This window comes from Scardinius erythrophthalmus (genome assembly GCF_964197995.2).
Source record: "Scardinius erythrophthalmus genome assembly, chromosome: 9".
Lineage (NCBI taxonomy): Eukaryota > Metazoa > Chordata > Actinopteri > Cypriniformes > Leuciscidae > Scardinius > Scardinius erythrophthalmus.
The window spans coordinates 13,001,521-13,025,242 of record NC_138229.1 but is presented as its reverse complement, the minus strand read 5'-3'; the positions used below and the strand labels follow the sequence as shown (position 1 = coordinate 13,025,242).

At 38.4% G+C, this 23,722-nt stretch overlaps 3 protein-coding genes across 3 annotated transcripts; 1 reads left to right on the top strand and 2 right to left on the bottom strand.

The window, feature by feature from the left end:
* Positions 1-227: 227 nt before the first annotated feature.
* Positions 228-1,482, bottom strand: cbln12 (cerebellin 12). The gene is made up of 3 exons (XM_081374505.1): positions 1,064-1,482; positions 874-993; positions 228-571 (listed from the first exon to the last, which is right to left on the bottom strand). The coding sequence occupies exons 1-3, from the start codon at positions 1,337-1,339 to the stop codon at positions 374-376; spliced, it is 594 nt and encodes a 197-aa protein (XP_081230631.1). The 5' UTR covers positions 1,340-1,482; the 3' UTR covers positions 228-373.
* Positions 1,483-4,895: 3,413 nt separating this feature from the next.
* trim110 (tripartite motif containing 110) lies at positions 4,896-9,542 on the bottom strand (the record flags this gene model as incomplete). The annotated part of the gene is made up of 7 exons (XM_081374503.1): positions 9,060-9,542; positions 7,500-7,595; positions 7,141-7,377; positions 6,478-6,500; positions 5,970-6,115; positions 5,494-5,765; positions 4,896-5,168 (listed from the first exon to the last, which is right to left on the bottom strand). The coding sequence occupies exons 1-7, from the start codon at positions 9,537-9,539 to the stop codon at positions 4,896-4,898; spliced, it is 1,527 nt and encodes a 508-aa protein (XP_081230629.1). The 5' UTR covers positions 9,540-9,542.
* A 7,702-nt stretch (positions 9,543-17,244) lies between these two features.
* sall2 (spalt-like transcription factor 2) lies at positions 17,245-22,171 on the top strand (the record flags this gene model as incomplete). Its single annotated transcript, XM_081373764.1, has 2 exons — positions 17,245-20,463; positions 20,602-22,171. The coding sequence occupies 2 exons, from the start codon at positions 17,245-17,247 to the stop codon at positions 20,737-20,739; spliced, it is 3,357 nt and encodes a 1,118-aa protein (XP_081229890.1). The 3' UTR covers positions 20,740-22,171.
* Between the last annotated feature and the right edge of the window lie 1,551 nt (positions 22,172-23,722).

Sequence of the window (23,722 nt, the reverse complement as noted above, 5' to 3'; positions counted from 1 at the left end):
TGACAATTTTCAATTTAACCATACACATGAGCATATTATCTGAAATACATTATAAAAACGTTAAAACTAATTTTAGAAACATTTTTTTCCCCAAATCTTCTTCTCAATGATATTTAATTATAATATTATTTATATTATAATAATATTTAACAATATTTCTAAACAATATAAATGATACAATATAAATAAAATTTCATTATAATAGTTAACTTCCCATTTTATGCATTTTCTCTGCTCCGACACCAGTTAAATGAAAGAGAAGAACAAACTTGATCTTTTCTGGCATTCATTTTCCTAACATAAATCCTCAGAGAGCATGCCACCCTCTATCTTTCTTGTCTCCCACCTCTTCACTTCCCCACACGGACGTCCTTCATAAGGGGAAGACCAGGAAGCCTGAAAAAGTAGAGTACTTCCAGCCTCCCATTAAGTTGCCCCTTTCTAGCTTGAGGTAAGCCTTGTCCCCTCGCTCCATGATCACAAGCCCTGCATTCGTGGCTGCCTCCCGTGTCACATCCTGGTCTCCAGCAAAGGCTGAGATCATCGCCCATCCATTCAACATCAAACTCACCTGTGAATGGAAAACACTATCAATTCTTTGTATTAATTACTCATGAAATACAGTTGCTATGTGTCTCTACCTATACACCCTTCAAAATAAAGGTCCCAAAAGGGGGTTCCCCCATCGAAGAACCATTTTGGTTCCTCAAAGAACTTTTCAGTGGGCATTTCTTTAAAAAACAACAACAACAAATGTTTCTCAGTGTGGAGAACATTAAAATATAAAGAACCCCTTTTTAAGGAATGGAAAGGTTCCATGGAACCATATATGCCTATAAAGAACCTTTATTTTTAAAGAGTGAAAGTATGTACCTGTATGGTTTGTCTGTTGTATGCCTTCACCACATGGAAATTGAAGCTGTACACCCCTCGTCTCGGAGCAAGGAAGATACTGCTTTCTTGGTCAAAATGACTGCCAACGTTTACCAAGATCTGACAAAAATTGACTGATTAAGCAGAGTAAAAATACATAAGTGTATTTTTTTTAATGTGAAATACTTACTTGGTCAAAATAGATGATCATGGTGCGGTTGCTCATATCTGTGGGCTCATGGTTGGTTTGGCGTGTGGCAGAAAAGGCCACACGGCCGGTACCTGAACGCACAGACATCCCCAGCGCATTACCTGCTGGTTCTGAGGAGGGGGTTGAGTCGCAGACCACCAGGCATTTACCCTCCAGTACTATGGGCTCCGTGTCATTTTGCCCTCTGACCACTAGAGGGCCGACTAGCAGAAGTAGAGCTAGTATTGGCATTGGCAGCCCAGAGCAGGGCAGCATTGTCTTATTATAATTCCCTCGCAATATTTCAGATGGAATTAGGTGCAAATGCTCCCTGCGATTTGGTCAAGTATGTCGTCTGCAGGAAACTGGGGAGATATAAGTGAAGGATCCTGGAAAAACTGAGATGTTAGGAGCTATTTTAAAAGTTATCCTTGGCTCTGTGTTTCACCCTCACTCTTTCTCTCTATTTTGCAGTCACCCTCCTGTCTGTCACAGTTTCCTGACGAAGATCTACTTCTGTGCTATCTTGTTAAATTGCCTGCAGGGGAGCAAAGACAAGGACACTTAGAGGTTTCTCATCATCCCAAAAAAATAAATAAAATCCATCATCATAGCCAACCTGTGAGAAGACAGAGAGAGAGAGGGAGTCAGAGGAGCTCTGCAAGCCAACAGGTATGCTTGTGTGTATGGGGGAGGAGGAAGAGGAGCAGGGAAGGATGAAGATCATGAGGTAACACTTTGGATCTCTTTCAGCTGAGGGGAGTATAGCGTCCAGGAGAGAGTGAGAACAAGAGAGAGAAAAAAGAACAACTCCACTGAGAGACCATCTGTCTTTAACACGCTCTCACTTCCCTCCTGACGTTCCACAACATGCAGGACCTCTCTCCCCCCCACACACACAGATCTTCTATCCCTCCCTCCTTTGCTTATGCGTATTAGCCCTCTCTCTCTCCTCTGTGGTTTGGCACGCTACACCGGCAACAATATGCAAGTCCTGAAACCAAAGAATGTACATTTTGGAATACTGAGGTATAGTACATCTATATCAGGTCTTAATTGGCACCACTCACCTCATTAACTTACTATTCAAGACATGTTTATAGTCTTTATGAAGCAGTGGCATTTACAAAGGTCAACTTTCTTTGCGTCTGGTCTTGAGTGAAACCGCAGTGTTTGTGCACTTTCAATAAGAACTAATTCTGCTCAGTGCAGCGATGTCCTCTTTTACAAGCCAGCAGCTTTATTTCTACTTCACTCACCCAATTCCTTTTAGAGCACTAATCAATAATAATAATAATAATTCTTAAGCAACATTTTACCTTGTTTTTCATATCTAAATATCCTTAAAAATAATAATTTACTTGAGAAGCAAAAGATGATAATAATAATAATAGGACTTTTAGATTTCTTACTTTCTTGGCAAATAATTTGTATTTATTAAAGCATACATCTAATAAAATATACTGAGGTTTGAGGTTTCAAGGCTGTTTAGACATTTGACAGGTCAGAATACATAAGAAAAAGATTTTTTGTGTGTGTGTGTGCTAAACAGTCCTTTACTAAAACCTCTTTCCTATGGAGTAACACACAATGAAATGAAGTTTTTCATAAGCTTTTGTAATAGGAAAAAAATAGCAAAATCACCTGATTTAGTGGGCTGTTCCTCGGTTTCCCAGGTGTAATGATGCGAGGTGTCAAAGCTTCTGTAGAGAAACACTGAATCTGACAGATCTTCCTACTCATCCTGTCTCTCAAGACCCTCCCCTTCCCACCCACTCCATCAGCTTCACCTCGCTCTCTCTCCCTCTCTCACTTTCTAATAATCCCATCCATGTAATTATTTTTTGATGTAAACAGAATGTCCAAACTGGCATTTGTAGCTGTAAATGATAGCTAACAGTCAGCAGAAAGCATGAACAAAACAGGAACCATAACATGACCCAGTGTCCTACAAAACATGACTGATCCACATGGATCATGAACATCAAATGGCACAATATGGAATAAAAAATAAAAAAACAGAATAATTTACAGATTTCACAAATATACATAGTATTTTTTTATTTTTTGAAAATGTATCACGACAAATGAAACCAATGAATAAAATAAGAATGTGCGTACATTTTGTTAAATTGTGCGTGCATTTTAAAAACACAGTATTTCATGGGTGCACTGCTTCAGGAAGCTATGATTTGAATGTTGATCTAAATTTAGTTGTTGATCATAAGGAAGGACTGCCAACGATGAGGTCAATAACACCAGGAGAAAGCATTAAGAAGTTAGCATTACCTTTCATCTCAATGGCAGTTCATCAGCGGGCACAGGACAACTTGGAAGTACACGATTTAAAACGTGTCATCTTTGCTCATGGGAGCGCAGAACTTTTTGAGCCAATCATATGAACTGTAAATGACATCTGACAGTGCTGATTGGCTGATGGCACCACAAAATGGACACAATCACAAACCCTTCACTAGTGATTGTGACGTAAAAGGCTGCCTATGGGAAAGATATAAGTCCATTTTAGGCCCAAAGTACACTTCGGCCATCCGCATTCTACGACTGTCCGTGTGACTTAATTTTTCTGTCATCATGAGGGTCCGCTCACAGCCCAATTTTTGTGTCCGCGCGGATGGTGCGCATACAACAGCGCCAGTGCTGGGTAGTAACTGATTACATGTAATCTGGATTTTGTAATCAGATTTCAAATATTTAGTACTTGTAATTAGATTATATTACATTTTAAAAATGATCATAATCAGATTACAGTTACTTTTTTATGGATTACATGATGACTACATAGACAATAGTGTTTTGGGAGCCTGAAAATGTGCAAGTTTTTGAAAACAACACCATTATTGTCTCCGTGTAAACTACAGAAACGGTGTAGAAAACAGTGACGTCATGCACCTAGTTTTTCTTAACAAAGATTAGTCCTGGTATGCATAATACAGTGTTTTTAACCGTTTTCGCGAATCCATGTGAACGGGATCATTTTGACAACATTGTCCTCTGTACACGAAAAACGCAAAGGAAAAACCTTTCTGTTTTTAGTAAACGTACCCTTAGATTACTTTTGACCTTACTCGTTTATTACTTAGATATGAATGGTATTATTGTGTACCATATTGATACTACATTAAAAAAACAAAGAGAGAGAAAATATTTTCAATGAAAGACTGCAGGGGAGTTAAAAGAAGAATTAGGGAGAATCAACAAATTATGAATATACCATTGTGTGAATAAATTATAGTAAATATTTTCTCCCTAATTCTACATCGTTTTTGTAGTTTACACAGAGACAATAATGGTGTTGTTTTCAAAAACTTGCACTGTGAAACCCGTTTTAAAAAGTTTGCATTTTCAGGCTCCCAAAACACTATTGTCGTGAAAATAAACGGTCAAACTGCATAACAAGTTTTCAGTTTTTAGTTTAAAATGGTGTCGTGTAAATGGCCCCTAAAAGTTGTCAGAATACATTACCTAAAATGAGTAATCTAGATTATGTTACTAACTACAATTTTCATCATGTAATTTGTAATCAGTAACAGGTACAAATTTTGAATTGCTGTCAAATGGAGAAAGATGCACTGGATCTCCGTTGCCCTTAAAATATGAGTGAAAACATGATGATGAAAAACCGCAGTTATAAAAGATTAGACTATTTTTTTCAACATCAAGACTTAAATTATAAGAAAATGAAAAACTAAAACTTCGAAAAATAAAGTCTACCTTTTCAACCAGACCATGATATGGTATATCCATCAAGAAACATAACTCTTTATAAAATAAACAGTTCCCATCTTCACCCAAATCCGAGAGGTAAATGCAGTCATATTTTCTTGAGGACGGTGACCCTGCTGTTCAGCTCTGGTTTGTAGAGGCCAAAGCCCAGGCAGACGGGCTGGGTGAAGCTGGTGCTGAAATTGTGCAAGGGGAGCAGGGTGGAAGCCGATCCTACTTCTGAAAAGGCGATGGAGCCAGAATTATAGTCCAGGGCCACTGCCAAATGGTTGCCTGACATTTTTACGGAGAGTTGGGTTTTCTTTCGGTTATGCCAGGCAGCAAGTTTCCTGTCATGCTGCTGTGTCAGGCTCCAGGATATCTGAGCAAGATAACAGAAAATCAACAAACATTGACATTAGATGCTTATAAACAAGTTTAATGTGTATATAATTTGAATTAAGATACATTTTCAGAGAAAATATTATCACGATGAATCAAAAAAAATCGAAATGTTACATTTAAAAAAATATTAGATAATAATTATTAAAATGTGTTAAAAATAGACATTATTCCATCTGGTTTCTATCCACTGATCATAAATAATGAGATTTCAAAATTGTACACAATTATTATGAACGATTTGGGGGTCTGTGGCACCAAAAAGTTAGAAAACCCCTGTATTACGGTCCTAATACACAATCTACCTTATTGCAGCCAAAGGCCGTGCCCTCTTTTGCTTTTCTCCCAATGCTGTGGTAAGTCACTGCTATATCCCAGAAACCCTCCACCTCCAGCTCCCAATAATGGTTTCCTGAAGAAAAAATCTGACAGGAGACCACCTGAGACCAGTGGTCGAAGCGGTCAGGATGCTCAGGGACAGGCAAACGTTTTTTTACCCTCATCACTGAGCGTAGGTCTTCAGAGATATTTAGGAGTGGATGGGCTGAGTTTTTGTCCAAGGTTAATGGGCTGCTTACTAAATAACAAAGAGAAACAGGCATTAGAAATGTAGCCACTAGATGGCACTATTGAACAAGGCAAATGAAGCAATAATGCTACTGTAAACTTATAACAACACACTGAAAATATTGATCATGCTTAGGTTAGCTGGAATTAAATCACTTAAAAAAATCGATATGTCCATGGGGCATCATGGACTTGTATGAATGATAATACGCACAGAGATCTCTCTTGAGCTCAATTAGGCAGTGCAGGGTCTCAGATATGAATTCTCTGTATTTATTTTCCACATTCTCTAAGACACGTTTTTTATTCATGCTGGGTTGAGGCGGTGTGAACAGAGGGGAGTTGAGATCTGCCATCATCCTGCAAGAAAGAAGAAAGTGACTAATACACTAAAACTTTTACCCCCGGTTTCACAGACCCAGATTAAAATGCTGTTTTAACTGGAAGCAACTTGCACTGACATATCTTAAAATATGCCAGTACCATTGTTTTGTCTCAAGATGCACACCAGTAATGTTATTTTCTAAGGCATGTTTATAAAAGCTAATTGTCCTAATTGAACTAAGGCCTAATCCTGACTTAATCTAAACTCTGTGTGAAACCAGACTACATAGGCTACACACACTTTGATTAAAATTCAAAACTAACATACAACTGCATTCACAAATCACAAAATATTTCTACGACACATTAAAACAATTACAGTTTTTCTAAAGACTCACTGTGAATCCTCTGTTTGGTATGCCTGTGAAAAAGTACGACTATATGAACAATCACAAAATTCTCTCTCATTTTAGTCTCTTTTATTCTGAATGACATCTGTAAAGACCCTTTAAGTGATATATGATGCCATAACTAAGCCTGTGGATACATTAAAAATGTTAATAAGCCAATAAACTAATTAACTTATCTGTAACAAAGTTTTATAAACAGCATACAATGCTCTTTCTAGCATATAATTCTGTCGTTCATGTCTTTCTGTCATCTAATTTTTGATGGCTATGTAAGGCCATTCTCAGGGGCATTTGTTGACCATAAAAGGTGATTAACAATAGCTATAATGAAATAAAATCTACACAAAATATGCTTTTACTGTATTATTTTTCATTATTTTAATGTAAAAAATAAAGTTTAAAAATGCATACATTTCATTAGACTTTGATGTGTGTTTTTATTTGAATAGAATGATGATAATACAAACATAAACAAAATGTTATATTGTTTTCAGCGTATGGTAAATGAGGTTTTATGAGCATTTAACCTGGAAGCAAAACATCAAATAGGTGGAAAAAAATGTAAATGGAAAGGACACTTTGGCTCCTCATTTTAGTTGTCCTCTACAAATCATCACTGCATCACCTTTATCGTGAAGTATGTCCTCATACCCAAATTAACAGGAAGGGGTCTCTCTCGTCCAGCAGGGAGCCGAGGAAGCGGTGGATGCTCTCAGTTTGGTTTAGATCTTCTCTCACCCTGCTGCAGTCTTTCTGCACCCTCTCCGTGGCCTGCTGTCTCTCCTGCTCAGTGATGTTTATTACAGCCGACACTAGTCGTCCCACAACAGTCTGCAGGGCTGAGCCCATCTGTAACACCTGAGAGACATCACTCACAGAGGAGTCCTCCTAAAATAAACACACATAATGCATGCATTCAGTTATATGAAATCCTGACCATTAATCATTATACTTCAGGTTAGGAATAATTTGTTTATTTGATATGAGACACCAAAGATGCTTGAACTTACAATGATGGTACGACAAGCATTTTGATGTTCTTGAAGAATAATTTCACCTTGCTTTACTTTCTCTTCTGCTTTCTCGAACAGGCTCTGTAATTTGACCTATAAAATATTACAGAAGGGCTTTTTGTTTTTTATTTGAACTCCTTCATTGTCTTTTATCATGTTTCACAATGTTCAATATTTGGGTTATACCTGGGTTATACGAATTAATTCTAGGTATTCAGGTTATGTTTCACCAGTGAAGGAACAAGTGTTTTATACATGGAGTGGCCATGGGGTCCACAGACCATGACAGAAAATTAGTGCATAACCCAAACCTGGCATCAACAAAGAATGAATGAATCATACGATTGCTGATTACTTGGACTTCACAATCACGCAACGGCCACTGTAGGTCCATAAGACTGTAAGTGCATATAAGTGTACAGTTTGGGAGAGGGCCCTAATCTCCCCTCATTATGGCGCCCCTTTTTATGATTGGTTTGTAGATAGACAACTGTTTCTTACACTTTTAACACTGCGAGGAGGAGTCCCAATTCAAAGGCTCCTTCAAATACTGCCTCTAAATGCGTCCTTCGTCCGAGGCAATGAAGGATACAACAGATGGATCCTTTGCAACCTTGTCTACCCAAGAATTCAATGTGCGCTAGTGACGACAGGATTTTTTTGAGGGAAATTGCCAAATTATACTTTTAAACGTACGTATTGGGTTTCAGCTTACTCAAATATCTAATGATACAAATGTAAAAATAAAAATCTTTAAGCCATTCAAATGTTGACATATCTTACTAAGATGCGATTATATATATAGTCGTTTATACTCTTTATTATGTACAGAAATGGACCATGGTGAACATATTTAGACAGTTTGTGAACCCTGTTTTGTTTGCAGATAGTTTAATATAACTTTTCCAAAAAGTCCAGTATACATTACTGCCACTCATTAATGACAGCTGTCACAGTTAGGTGACAAGAACAATCCTCTGTAGGCTAGACCGTCCCATTTAACAACGCTCGGTCCGAACTTCACGGCCTTTGAAGGATGCAGCCTCTGAATTGGGACACAGCTAGTGATAGCGGCTCGCTGAAGCCTGCAAATTATTCACAATATCCCAGAAATCGAGTGAGTGAGAAACCCTGTTTCCTCCTATTAAGATGAGTTTTCGGTGATCTGATCACAAGTGCTCAGCAAGACACATTACCGTTTACACCAGGCTAAAATGTGTTTCAAATGCGTCTCCTGTGACCACTTGCTTTCTGATGGTCGAGACCCTCTTATTTCGTGACACTCCTAGCCTACATCACTTTTACTTTCAGCACACAAACAAACAAACCCGTGTCACGCAGCTTATGCAAAATAATATAATATAATATAATAATGTAGTATTATTCTTTTTATTTGAGTAGGGGATATGAAGTCCTGGAAATGACTTTTTGCAGGGTGGGATGTCTGATTTTACAAAGACAATAAACCGGTGTAAAGCAGAGTAAACAGTCCTAGGACATTTGAAAAAATCCTACAACAGGACTTTCACTTAAACAGCAATAGATCTAATAACTTACTTTGTATTCCTCCTCCACTTTTCTCACCCCTTTGACCTGGTGTTGAGCATGCCGTCCTTCCAGAATACAGTCTTGGCAGATATACTCCCTATCATCCATGCAGTAATAGCGGAATACCTCCTGATGGGTGGGGCACCTGCGGCGGGTTACGTCCATCAATGGCTCCACCAACAGGTGAGTGCTGTAAGCTGGCCGTTGCAGATGTGGCTGCAGATGCTGCTCACACAGTGAGACCTCACATCGCAGGCAGGTCTTCACAGCTGCTTGAACCTCGTCACCCTCGACTTCCGGACAACAGTCACACACAACCAGCCCCTGCTCCTCCAGGCATTGTGGGCATGCAAATCTTAGCTTGTCACTCTGGGTCCAGGCCTCTTGCGCACAGGGCGGGCAAAAGCTGTGGCCGCAGGGAAAGGGTTGAGCTCGACAAAACAGGTTGCGACACATGGGGCATGTGTGCTCTTCCTCCATGGAGCCCATTGCAGCTGTAAATTTGTGAACAATTAATTTTAATAATAACTTAATTATAATAATTTACTCATTTTAATAGTGCCCACTTAAGTAGAAGCAAGGAAATGATTGGTGACTCATAAGAAGTCAGATCATGGCACATGGATTTATACAGGCCCATTTGGCACAAACTACTTACCTTAGCTTACTATTTAGTTAATCTGCCTTCTAATCGACTATTTTTAGAAAGCTGTTCTATTTGACTACCAGATAAATGAGGTAATCTCCTATGCATTTCTATTAAAGTCATTAAGATATTACATAAAAGTTTTTTTGTTTTTTTTTTGTCTATTTTGTCTATGTAAATTAATATGCTGAGACAACGTTAAGTCACTCTTTAGGTTTATTCCTCCAAAAAGTGTAAACGCTGGCACTATCAGAACAATGCAGTTTGTTGAGTATATCCCAATGATTGGGATGAGATTTGTTTGAAGAGCAATGGAAGAGTGTTCGTAAACTGTTTGAAATCTGTGATTAATTTTGCAATTCTGTTTGGTTTCGCTGAGGGCACGGACATGCAGAAATGACACTTCACCTTTGTCAAATCTCAACAAATCTGCCCTATATTTGACCCAAAAGTTTTCTCTGCAGACAATACCAGATCCAACTGGGGAATCAAGAGATCACCTACTCAGTGGCCCTCTGACCTGAATTAGTTGGTTACAATTACATGGTTAGCATTATGATGCATATCCTAGCCTATATAAAACTGGGGGGGGGGGGGGGGGGAATAGACTTACCCTTTGTGTTCTGCAGCCTTTTGTGAAAGCTGGATGTTTTCATACAGAAGCGCGGCCAAAATGTTCATGCAAGAGTGTGCGTGGTATGGGGCAGCTGGCTTATCCTGCAGTGTCTTCTTAACCAGACTGACTGACCTCTCAACACAGAGAACAGCTAAGCCATCACATGACCTGTTCTTCACAGAAGCAATATGAGGGATTTGTGAGGAAAAGAAATTAAAGCAAATAAATGTCACCTGGTGACTGTTTAATCAACACTGATATCTATGTAGAATAAATCAAAATATAGTATAATAAAGTATTCTCTTATAAATTAGCTATTGTAATACACAACACAAGTTACTGAAGACACAAAACAAGTAATACATTAAAGTGCTAACAGTGAATTAATGTGTAGATTGGAAGCAGTACATGTGACAGGTATGTCAGAATGTATTTTTTGATCAAAGTCTCTGTATTTTATAACAGAACAGCATGTACATGTTCTGTTACATAATCATTAAAAGTCTTTTTGGTTTGGTTTCAAAAGGCTTTTTTTGTTTTTAAGCGTTTTATACATTTCAATACAGGCAGTTTTAGACAAAAAGTATTCTCATCGCTTGATAAACTTAAGGTTGAGCCAATGCAGTCTCTTGGACTATTTTAACAATGTCTTTACTAACTTTTCTGGGATGGCAGATATCGATTACATAGAAGCCTATGAAGGAGTGAGCCAGCTCTCAGATTTCATAAAAAATGTCTTAATTTGTGTTCCGAAGATGAACGAAAGTCTTACGGGGTTGGAACAACATGAGGGTGAGTAATTACTGACAAAATTTTCATTTTACACCCGGTAGAAAATATATACATCAATAATTAATCATACTTAAAGGTTGTGATTCTGAGAAGCATTGAATTATCTTGTGACGTGTAATCGTAACTGATTGGGATTTGAATTTCTGACGACTCGTTTAGTCAATTCAGAGTGACTTCTGTCTTTTGGGAAACAATATTTATTTATTGTGCCCTTTTGACTTTACAACTTTGCAGACTGTTAACATTCACAGACATGTACACTGCATGAAAGGGAATATTCGAAAAACCATAATAGGGGCACTTTAATAAAAGCATGGCATTTCTCACATTTGTTAGTCAGTCACTCACATTTGGACAAATTGATTTGCCTTGATTTACATAAAAATCAAGAACGCAAGGTCAACATTGTAAGCGTCTTATAGAACGTATGAGATAATAAAAGCCTTAAATAAATAGACAAATTAATAAATAAATAAATAGGCCAAAAAATTTTTAGCTTTGTTTTTTTCAGGGAATTGACAACATATGCTACTCAGTGGACTTTCAAGTGTGTATAAGGTTTCCCTTCATTTGCTTCTGTGTCAGTCCACATTGGATATTCGAATATGATTTGTCTATTAAAAAAAATAAAAATTAAAGGCTTGCTTTTTAAATTGTAATATGCTGATTTGTTGAAACCAGTTTACAATTTTGTAAAAAAAAAAAAATCCTGGATTCTTTGATAAATAGTAAGTCCAAAAGAACAGCATTTATCTGAAATAAAAATCTTTTGTAACATCATAAATGCATTTACTATTAATAATAATAATTAATAATAATAATTCATTACATTTATATAGCGCTTTTCTCGACACTCAAAGCGCTTTACAAAGAACTACAATAAGAACATGTTATTTACTTTATCAATTTAATGCATCCTTGCTGAATAAAATATTAATTTCCTCAATTTATTAATTGACCCCAAACTTTTGAACAGTAGTGTATAATGTTACAAAAGCTTTATATTTCAGATAAATACTGTTCTTTTGAACTTTCTATTCATCAAAGAATCCTAAAAATAAATTGCACACAACTGTTTTCAACATGTTTCTTGAGCTCCAAATCAGCATATTAGAATGATTTCTGAAGGATCATGTGACACCGAAGACTGGAGTAATGATGCTGAAGATTCAGCTTTGCCATCACAGGAATAAATTACATTTTAAAACATATTCAAATAGAAAACAGTTATTTTATTTCACAATAATACTGTTTTTACTCTATTTTGGATCAAATAAATGCAGCCCTGGTGAGCATAAGGGACTTCTTTTAAAACATAACAAAATCTCACATATCCCAAATTTCTGAACAGTGGAGTGTCAATGTTCAGAAATAATTATTATATTTTGAATAATACCTTATAGCTGTGTACTTTTGGTATGTTCATTGCCAAACTCAAAAATTACTTTATTTTTAATTATTTGAAAATGTACATTGCTTTATATAAAAAAAGTTAATAATTGTATTTTATTGACATAATATTTTAGTTTGGCTTATATATTTTTATTAGATCAGATAACATTTTAAGCAGTAATAGGGTCATATTTTTACATTTCCATTATTTTGGGGTAAATTAAAAAAAAATTACAGTGTATTTTTTCCAAGACCACATAATTGTACTAGACGTGCAGAATTAATGTGGGGTGGAAATACTCTTAACACCAAATCGATTTACACAAACTGAGAAAGACAAAAAGTGTTATGCCCTGCTCTCCTCTAGGTTTCATGTTATTCATGGACTACAACCATTGTCCAGCTCATCAAGCACATAAATTCACATCCTTGTGGTAGATGTAGTCCTTTTAAGCAACTTGTTAGCAACGTAGCTAATCAGTGTCACAGTAAACTGAACAATTTTTGTACAACTCCAGTATTATGGCTAACATATGTGAAATTCAACGCGAACACCTGGACATACTTACACCATTCTCATATAAAATGCATTTTTTCCCATAATAGCCTAAGAATTATTACCAGATTACATAATCTAAAAAAGAAAATTGTGTCACAGACCTCAGGCAAACGTAAAGGCCTCGCACATTAGGCAGTTAAAAACCAAACATGATTCGTAATGGCTGGTTAATTACTCTGCGGAGACAGTGTCCGGATTGGACCGACAGACTCACAGACAGACATCCGTCGATGCCGCAGCGCTAGTGTGCTCAACAAAGGCTCAGGCCGGGGAGAGGGCCATTTTTTACCAAATACAAAGGAAGCAGAGCAGCGAGGGAGGGGATGACTGTGGGAATGACAGGAATAGCGAAATATCACTTTACGAAATCGCAATGTGCCATCAAACCAAACACTGAACAATGGGTGAGAAGTGACCAGTCACGACTACAACAATATACAGTGTAACGACAGTACAGCAAATAAATAATTTAGATGTCGAACTGCCTGCTGTCAAAGCCGACTGCGCATCACGGTGGCAAAATGCCGGAACAGCAATGATGATATTACGACCCAGACACTGTACGACGTAATCTACCCTAATTTCACAAACAGCCGAGAAAGATTATCGTCTGCTGGTAAGTGTTTATACCATTTACAATCCGTAGACTCCAAATGTCAGTTACGTCAAAGTATTTCATGTAGTCATAAGAAATATGAATCATAATTGGTTATGATCATAGAGCGCGCCGGAGGACGCAACAGGTCGCGCGTACAGTAGAGCTGTAGTTCCCGCGAGCATTTTGCTGACGTAATTATGACATTTGTACAAGAATTTTACGAGGTGTATTATGGCATTGAAATGCTAGCTAAACACTTTATTGTGTTTTGGCATTAATATTATTTTAATAATAACGTCTTGAGTTTTTATACAAATTATATAATAATATAAATGTAATATGTAAGGAATATGTGGTTAACCAAATGCTGTGAAAGCCAAATGATAAAAAAAAAAAAAAACATCCACATGAAATACATCATACTGTTGAGGAGGACAAGGATGTGTTATAGTTTTATAAAATAAATATCATGACATTGGATTATGCTACTGAAATGGACTCACCTGAAAACATGACACATCGATATTATAGACAATCAAAATGTAGATATTGTTTCAAATTCTATTATTTGGCTTAAATTTTAATTATACAGTAATGCCGTTGACGTGAGCATCTCTGCAGGTCCCTTTAAGTTCTAATGAACTTAATTCAGGCCTGTTGAATGCATTACATTAAGGAGCTTAAGTTTACAGTCATATTTGAGATTGATTTAAAAAGGCAATCACATAACTGAGAATATGACATTACGAAACAATATAACACTATATGATAACTATGAATACATTTGGTCCCCTGCCATTTTTTGGCAACAGGTTACAAGACATTTTTTCAAAATGTCATACATTATACGGTATCTCAGCCTTACAAATGCTTGGTGTCTAATTATTAAATACTCAATCCTGAGACTTAAAAACAGGTTTAGGGGAACGCCTTGAGACTTAAAAACAGGTTTAGGGGAACGCCTTAAAACTTGGGGGTGTAAGAGAAAGGAGGGGTATATGCATGAGTAGGTGGTGTTCTGCGTTATTTGAATGCAAATGCAGAGAGAACAAGCCGAGACTGTGTTTGAGAGAGAAACAGGGAAAAGGAGGTGGAGAGTTGTCTTTGGATTTTAGTTAGACACTGAATAGACACAGATTTAGTTTGCCAAGTGCTTAGTTCACTTTTGAGACGTTGCTTGCTCATGTATGCACTTGGCCTTTCGCCTTGTAGCTCTCTATATAAATGAAACATGGATTTTTGATTGTTTCTCAGAACTAATGCAGTGAGACTTACTGTAATTTAGTTTAAAGAGAAAGATTTTCAGTCTGATTCAACCCATGGGCCATTTAGCCATTGACTTTCCCCTGCATCATGTCACGCCGGAAACAGAAAAGACCTCAGCACTTTTTCAGCCCTATCCACAACACTTCGTGGCTACTTCAACATGGTGAGAAATGTTTTACCGTTTAGTAAGAGAAGCTCCATTGTTTCTGCCAGCGAGCCATCTTGCAAATGCCATTCGAGATATTTGCTGTGACATTAATAGATTCATACGTTTAAAATATCTGATCTAAGAAAAGTAAAATGAAGCAGAGTAAAAATAAAAGGAAATTCAGTAATATTTACATATACATAGATCCCAACAGCTTCCGTTGAATATCCAATTAGTACTTTCATCTTTTTCTGACCCAAGCTAAGAATTTAGACCACCCACGATATTGTATGTATAGCTAGTGAGAATGAGAAGACCAAATAGCAAAGCAAACCTAAAAGGAACAGAGATGCGGAATATGCTGAACTGGGTTTTGAAAAGGGAATTAGAAAAAGGTGGACAACATTGAAAAAGAAGGAGCCACTTGAGCGGGAATGGCATGAGACTTAATTGTCTCTGTGAGGCTTTGTGGTCGTGCAGTCAGGCATTAACTGCCAGGAAGTATGTGCATAAGAGTGTGTTGATCTGTGACTTAAATTCTAGAGTTCTATTAGTACGGGAAGCACTTTGCGCATCTCTCCCTAGTATATGAGTGTGAATGTATCTCTATTTAATTTTGTATTCATGCTATTATGTCCTCTGTAAATTCACATTGGTGTCTGAATATGGCTCCAATGCTAAAGGTCACTTATTTTAAGCAATCTAGCTGTTTTTAGTGGTTGACTATGGCACTAAGGCTCACTGACCTTTGCTGGGTTAGGAGAGAAGATTTTTTTTTTTCAATATATATGGGATGTAATGGAATATATTCACTTACACAATTTAGAGGGTGGGTAGGTGGGTCAGTGAAGAGGTTTGGGAATTTTGTGGCGAGGTTCATTGTCCATGTTCATTGTTGCTGTGGAAACAAAGTTGGCTGTTAGCGGTGCTAAAAGCATTGTAAGCTGGTCAAGGGATGGGATTTCAGAGGGAGTGAGGGGATAGAGAGAGAGAAGAAGACAGCCATGTGCAAGACTGACTTAAAAAAGAGGTAAAAATAAAAAGTACAAATTGTGTTTTAATTCAAAAATATATATTTTTTAATATTACAAGTTAAATGTTAAAAAAAGATTTATGATAACGGGAGTTTAAGTGGCACAGTAGGTGCCATTGATGGGAGCCTTGGTTAGAACAGCAATACTATACTTTGGTTGGCATTTAATAGAAATACAGTGTTACAGGTCAGCCAGAGGTATCCTCTTCTGTGAGCCTCCCCATATGCTATGTTTCCTTGGTGATGCTTGTGTAAGCAGTGAGTAAAAACAATTTGGAAGCAAGGCGACAACAAACTAAATAAAAGGAAAAGAACTAAAGATTCGAAATTGGGTTATGAGGTTCATAAGGCTAAAACATTTGGGTTTGTCAGTTCACAAGTGCAATAACAACACTAATGTGGCAGACAACAAACAATGAACATGTAAGAACCTAGCGAGAATAAAATGAATTAAATTACAAAACTAATTGTGTAATTAAATGTATACAATCTATTTTCTCTTTACTCAATTACCTAATGACTGATTTAAAATAATGAATGTATTAAATTATCATTAAATTAATTAAAATAATACATTTAGAATGATTAATCAAACTGTACATTCTATTATACTTATTATATATTGTAGTGGCTACCTTAATCAGTTTCATGATTTGAAATTAAAATAGTGTACAGTATGAGTGTCTTTTCAACTATATAACTGTTTAGTATCAGTTTCCTGACCTGTTATCGTTTTTATTCTTACTTTTTATTGGACTTGGATTTTAAATGTTAGATTAGACTAGTATCTTTATGGCATAAATTGTTGCATAAATAGTTTCTCTCTAATTTCTTAGAGGAGCAGTTGGCAGTGAAGTCCCTCACCTCTACTCTTGCAAAGAACTCTTCCTGCTCTTCCTCATACTCTACAACTCAAAGCTGCCAATCTACTTTAAACCCACCGGTTGAGAGGCTCACAACACCTTCTCTGACCAGACCAAGCCATCGTATCTTTCACATCCCCTGCCAGCCCAATCGATTTCCTTTAAACCTAACAGAGTCTCACCTTTCCAAAATTCCTGACATACCATCCCATTCTACTAATCATCCTATCACTACTACTGCACCAACCGTGCTCACTACCCACAACATCACTCACTCACCCATGGCTTCTCCAAAGTTAGGCGTGTCAGCAACCACAACCTCTTCATCCTCCTCCATTGCTGCTTCTCTCTGTGTGCCTCCACATCCTGGAAGCCCCAATTCTGTGCCTCAGGGTCCCCCAAGTCCAGTTACACCCTCTTCCAGCCCAAGCTCAGTCCCTTCAGCCCCAGCATGTGCACCCGTCAGTATTGCTTTCATCTTGGAGGAGCTACGTGTGCTGCAGCAGAGGCAAATCCATCAAATGCAGATGACTGAGGAAATCTGTAGGCAAGTACTGAGGCTGGGAGGAGGATCTTGTGAAGTGGATTCAAAGCCATTCATACTTCCATCTCTGCCACAGCTTTGTTTAAAAGGTTCTGATAACAACCCCAGACCCTCTCGACCAAAGTCATCACCTCCCCCTACCTCTGTGGCTCCTCTTTTGGCCTGTTTCTCATCTCTGCTACCACCTCAGACCACCTCCAAGTCCTCCAAACATGCCCACCCTCTCTTGAATGTCTTACGCCCCCATAAGGCACAGTATGACAGTGGGGTAGTTACTCCAGCAAACTTCGCCAATCATACAAGTGGTGCCACATCCTCATCAATGCCCACACCTGCTGCCTCAAACTATCCACTCACACTTTCCCTTGGCCTATCATCGCAAAAATCATCCAACACCACAGCAGCCAGTGGAAACACTAGTCTTACCTTCCCGAACCAATCTCTATCAACAGCTGCTGTCCCTACTGCCCCCTCACAGGGTCCAAAACTCTCTGCTCAAGGAGGGCATCATGCATGCCGATTTTGTCGGAAACTCTTCAGCAGCGATTCATCCCTGCAAATACACTTGCGTTCACACACAGGGGAGCGTCCTTACCAGTGCCCTGTATGTTTCAGTAGATTCACCACACGAGGGAACCTCAAAGTCCACTTCTTGCGCCATCGTGAACAAAACCCTGAACTTTCTTTTTCGTTGTTTCCCTGTTCACTTTTTGCATCTGTAACTGGGGGATCAATGGGAGGATCAGCACAAACTCAAACTGTCACCTCCAACAATACAAATGCTATACAGAAGCATCAGATCCAGCAAGAGGATGATCTGTGTGGTGACAGTCTTGAGGGCACTACTGCCTCAACACGCGCCACACCCTCATCTCTGCCTCCTAGTATTGATTTGGCTCTGCTGACCACTGCACACTCTCTCCTTCAGCTCAACCGTGCTGCTGCTGCTGCGGCTGCTGCAGCCTCTACATCCACTACCTCCTCAATAACATCCTCATCAACATCCTCTCTGGCCTCCACCCTTCTTTCAGCCCCTGCCTCATCCACCTCCTCCATTGCTGGGGTATATAAAGGAGTGAAACAACAGCGCTTTGATGAGAACACCCCACCTATACCTACTCTACTGCCCCATTCTGCTTACTCACAGCTTGCAAACTTACCCAAAATCTTCTTCCCAGCATCTTCCACTCACCATATTCCAGGCCATGGGTTTCTCAGGCAGACAACTCCAGCCGGATCATTTCTGCCATCCCCGCAACAACATATCACATCCCCATTCACAGCTTCATCCGCGGCCCCTTCCATCTCAACTTCCACCTCGGACACATCAAAGCTGCAGAGACTGGTGGAAAAGTTAGAGAAAGAACCACACAGTCAGTCACACTGGGTTTCATCCATTGGGGAGACTTCTACCAGCAGCCATAGTGTAGCAGGTGCATTAAGCTATAGCAGCAGTGGTTTAATGAGCACAAGCACATTCAGTACAAATGTGGTCACCTCACTTCCATCATCTACAATCCAAATACCATCATCCCTCTTCAGCAAGGAGTCACCTTACCTGGGACTTATGAACTCTGCTGGGACACTTGCCCCAAATCAGTGTAGTGTGTGCCTGCGGGTGTTAAGCTGCCCAAGAGCGTTGCGTTTGCACCAGGCTACTCATTTAGGTGAGCGACCCTTCCCCTGCAAGCTATGTGGCCGTTCCTTCTCAACTAAAGGAAGCCTTCGAGCACACCTTGCCACCCATCGAGCCCGCCCACCAAACAGTCGTGCCCAGAATTCTTGCCCCTTATGCCAACGGAAGTTTACCAATGCCCTTGTGCTGCAACATCATATCCGCATGCATTTAGGAGGACAGCTACCACCAGAGAACATGCTTGATACTTCAACAGAATGTGATACTTTGTCCCATCCCCAGTCTATTGAGCTCTCTGCTTCAGAGATAAGCCCTAGCACTATGGATGTTCAGTTATTACATGCTGATCTACAAACAGTATCAGATTCTAGACATACTGAATCCCTTGCTAACAGCACTGGTCCCACAGTATGTCCCGCAACCTCCAGCTTACCTGCTTCACTTAGCTCAGGTCGTATACCACCTTTCGACCTAAGCCCTGACCCCTCCCTGAATCCAACCCCCCATTCACCTCCAACATTCAGACCTGATCCCCCTGAGCTCTCTCTCAGTGTACCTTCTCCAGCAGAATCTGCAGCCTCCCTTGTCCCTCCTGCCACTCAGTCAGCATCAGCAACAACTGGTCCTTCTGCCACTAATGAACTATCTTTTGAACTATCCAGCAACACTGCCTCCTTGGAAGACAAAATTATTTCATGCTCCTCTGCTGTAATGAAAGCCAGTCCACAAAGAGATGACTGTGAACTCAGTGAAAATACATCTCTCTCACCCATTTCTTGCTCTGGATCCAGATCAAATCTAGAGGATTTTCTTGGTATACAAGCTCATAATGCATCCAGGGATCCTCGGCCACATCCAACATCAACACCACCTTCTGTTCTTGCGCTGAGATCTGAGAGTGTGTCTACTTATACAGTACGCCTAGATGAGCTTGACCAAAGCCTTGTCCAAACATCCAAATCAATCCCCCAAGAGTTCCCTAAGGAAGAAAAGATGGAAGATAATATACATAAAACACCAAAGAATGCTCCAGATTTGAGTATTAATGCAGATATGGGGTCAGACACTGTAGACAAGACAAGTGAGGACGCAGCTGAGACTGAGAGGCCTGACATACATGTGCAGAAGAAGGAAACTCACTCTAGTTCAACCTCAAAGGATAAAGTGGACCTTAAAGATACAACAGGAACTGAAATGGACAAAACAGAATCAACTGGATGCATATCACTGACTCCCAGTCTTCCACCTCCCATGCCAGAGAAAAAAATCTACCATTGTTCCGAATGTGGAAAAGAGTATGCAAGTCGCAGTGGACTCAAGGTGAGTGGCCTTTTGAATTCATTAAGCTAAACAATTAGTGTCATTCAATGTGAATATACAGTTTAACATGGTACAATGTCTTGTTGCAATTTGAGAGATACATGAAAATAAAATACCATCTCTTACTATAACTTCTAGGGACATATGAAGCACCATGGAGGAGTTGTCAAGGCACCTCGAACTCCTGCAAGGACCAAGGGCCCAGAGAGAGTGTTGCATCATGAGCGGTCACAAACTCACCACCTTGCAACCTTCCTGCCACCAGGGCATCAATGAGTTTCTTAAACCAAGCCCTCCAAAAACATCAGCAAGCATCAGAGACCTCTCCACCAAACGCTGTTAAAGAAACAGAGAGACAAAGTGTTGAGATCAATCTAATAGCTGACCAGAAAAAAGGAACTTATAAAGGTTAATTATGATTGTTGACTTCACCAAAAAAACACACAGCACATAATGCCACACATGTACACGCAGAAATCACATAGAGGGTCTTAACTTGGTTTAAAAAATGTTCCTGATCTTTCATATTAAAATACCTGCATTGTGTATTTTAATATATGTAATAATGTCTAAATATATCTTATAGTACTTCCTTTAATATTATGTGATGTTCTTTTTGATGAATGTAAATTATTTTGTCTGTGCAAGGTTTTCATGATTGTTTTGTTTACTCTTCCAAAGTTAAGATCTGAAGGTAGCTAAGGATTTAAACAATAGATTTGGGTGAGAAACAGAGCAATATTTATGAAGCCAATGATTATAATAGACTTGTTCTTCACTAAAAGTTATTGTATTGATGTACTATTTCTTTATTAACTCTGTAAGGATGGTAAAATTTGGAGGGAGTGCATTTCAAATTAAGAAGTATAAAATGCACTAAATACAGACTCTGAGAAAGTCTTTATTTGGTCAAAGATCTTGTTAGGCTAAGTCGATACCTTGTTCCATTATGTTTTGGAGGGCAGTCATGCACAAAGTGGACAATTTTATCAACATTTGGCCAAAAAAATTCAAGCTCTTATCAATTTTCTTAATAAGCTCAAATGTTTAAAAAGATATCCTTCTCAAAGTTCTTAGCACACACAGAACAGCTGGAGCCCAGAGGAAATGCATGTACAATTGTTTTCCTAGATCCAACCAGTGCTTTTGACAAGCTGATATTTAATACACTTCATAAAATTTACACTAGGCAAATTCACATGAAATATTGTTGACTTGTACTTAAACATTCTTTATTTGTACTAAATCATCAGGATTTTAGTTTTAAAAGTTGAAAAGCACCAAAACACCAAACTGTAAATATGACCTGTCAACCTATGTCCATTGTATCCATGTTTGTCCTGTCCAGCTGTACAGTACTAGACAATATACTGCTCTTAACACCAACTAGATTAAAGAGTCGGGAAAGATTGTTTAACATGCCTGTATGTTAGTCAGTGTAAACTCTTGTTACTTTAATATTGTCAGTGTAGTTATTGAAAAAGGTAGAATTTGACTGATTCTGAGATGAACCACTATCTAGCTTAAAAGATAACCCTTTCTATATTTCTTGGTGGAAATGTTTGTTTCTATGGTGATGTTTGTTCTTTGTCTCGATACTTTTACATGTATCTTCCATAGAAATGAATTGGGTGTATGAGTCTGACTGTGAGTTGTAATTTCATGGTACAGCTAAAAGATCAAAATGGAAATAAAAATCAGTGTATACATGACAATAACCAGAATATGAAATTCTTTTTACTGCGCACACCTTTTTTAAGACTATAAATCTCATTTACAGTGATGTTACTCTTCCTTGGTGGTCTGTGGGAAACAGTTTTCTTCACATACAGGCATCCCTAATCCGCTCACTCCCTAACACAATCAAACTCCTCTGCACTGCTTCTGTGTGTGCCACATCAAGCGCAGTGAGGGAGAAACTGGAGGAAGCGTTGACAATCTGTCTGAGCACTGGCCTCTAATCTCTTGCACCATGACAACCATGCAGAGGCACATAAGGAGGACGGGGGGAGAAAAGTGTCTACTACATGTTTGTTTGCTTGCAGGGGTATGTGTATTCTGTGGTGATGTATGGGTTTTAAAAGTGAGTACTAAAACTGTGTAAAAAGGCTACAGAATTACAGTTACAAATGCAAAGTGGGTAACGTGTATAAGCTCACTATTCGTAAACCCAAAGCTGGACTTTATGGCCGTAGTGGCATTTTAAAAATAAGTCGCAAAATACGGCATACTAAGCACAAAAACTTGGACTTGAGGAAAAGAGAAACTTATATGGCTTAATAAATAATCTTTTACTTTGTTACCTACTGAATGGATTTACTATAAGAGAAGGGGGTTTCAACAGGTATGGATGTGTGGAACACAAGATAGATGATAATGATGCACTGATAATTGCACATACATATGCGAAAAAAAAAAAAGAACTTAAAGTTTCAGAAAAACCAGGATGAGTTCAAAACGCACATCATGTCTTCTGAAGTCAACATACCTTGACAATTTAACCTTTTTATAAAAGTACATTTTCACCTCTATCTTTCCACAAATCATTCAGGGCGGCCCAGCAATAAGGATTGAAGCTCTTCTAAAAGTAAAAGATTTGCTCCTGATTAGACACTTGATACAGTATTTATATTTTCTCTTTAGCAATATACGCAACATGTAATGTCAGAATCCCACCAGTGGGTGGCAGTGTTAAACCTTAGCTCAAGACTGAAGACATAAAATGGATAGGCTACAAACAAAAAAAGGGATTCTGTGCATCCATTGGCAACTGAAAGGCTGTTAAATCATAAAATAATGGACTATGGGAATGTGTATCATGTTAAAAAGAGGATGAGATACACCATTGCTAACCTAATTAAAATCTAAAAATGTAGATAGCCTATATAATAATTATAATATTCCCTTTCCTGTAAACATGAGTCAAAAGAAATAAACATTGACCTATTTGTTTTTCTATAATGGTAGGGACTTTCCAATGACTTCCATACACACTCATACTTATGACTGTCAACACAAACAATAACATAAAAAGATAAATTAGATTAAAGAAATGCCCTGGCATTATGCACATATTTTTCCATTCAATCATGTGAAATTAATCATTTTGTCATGCAGTTTGCTTTCAAAATGTTTTGACCAGTCATTCAAGTACCACAAAACACCAAACGAATGTCGAGCAAAACCATGAATTAAAATGGCAAAAGCTAAACAATTGGCTTGTAAGGGATAAAACAAGGCTGTGCCAGATGAAGTATTC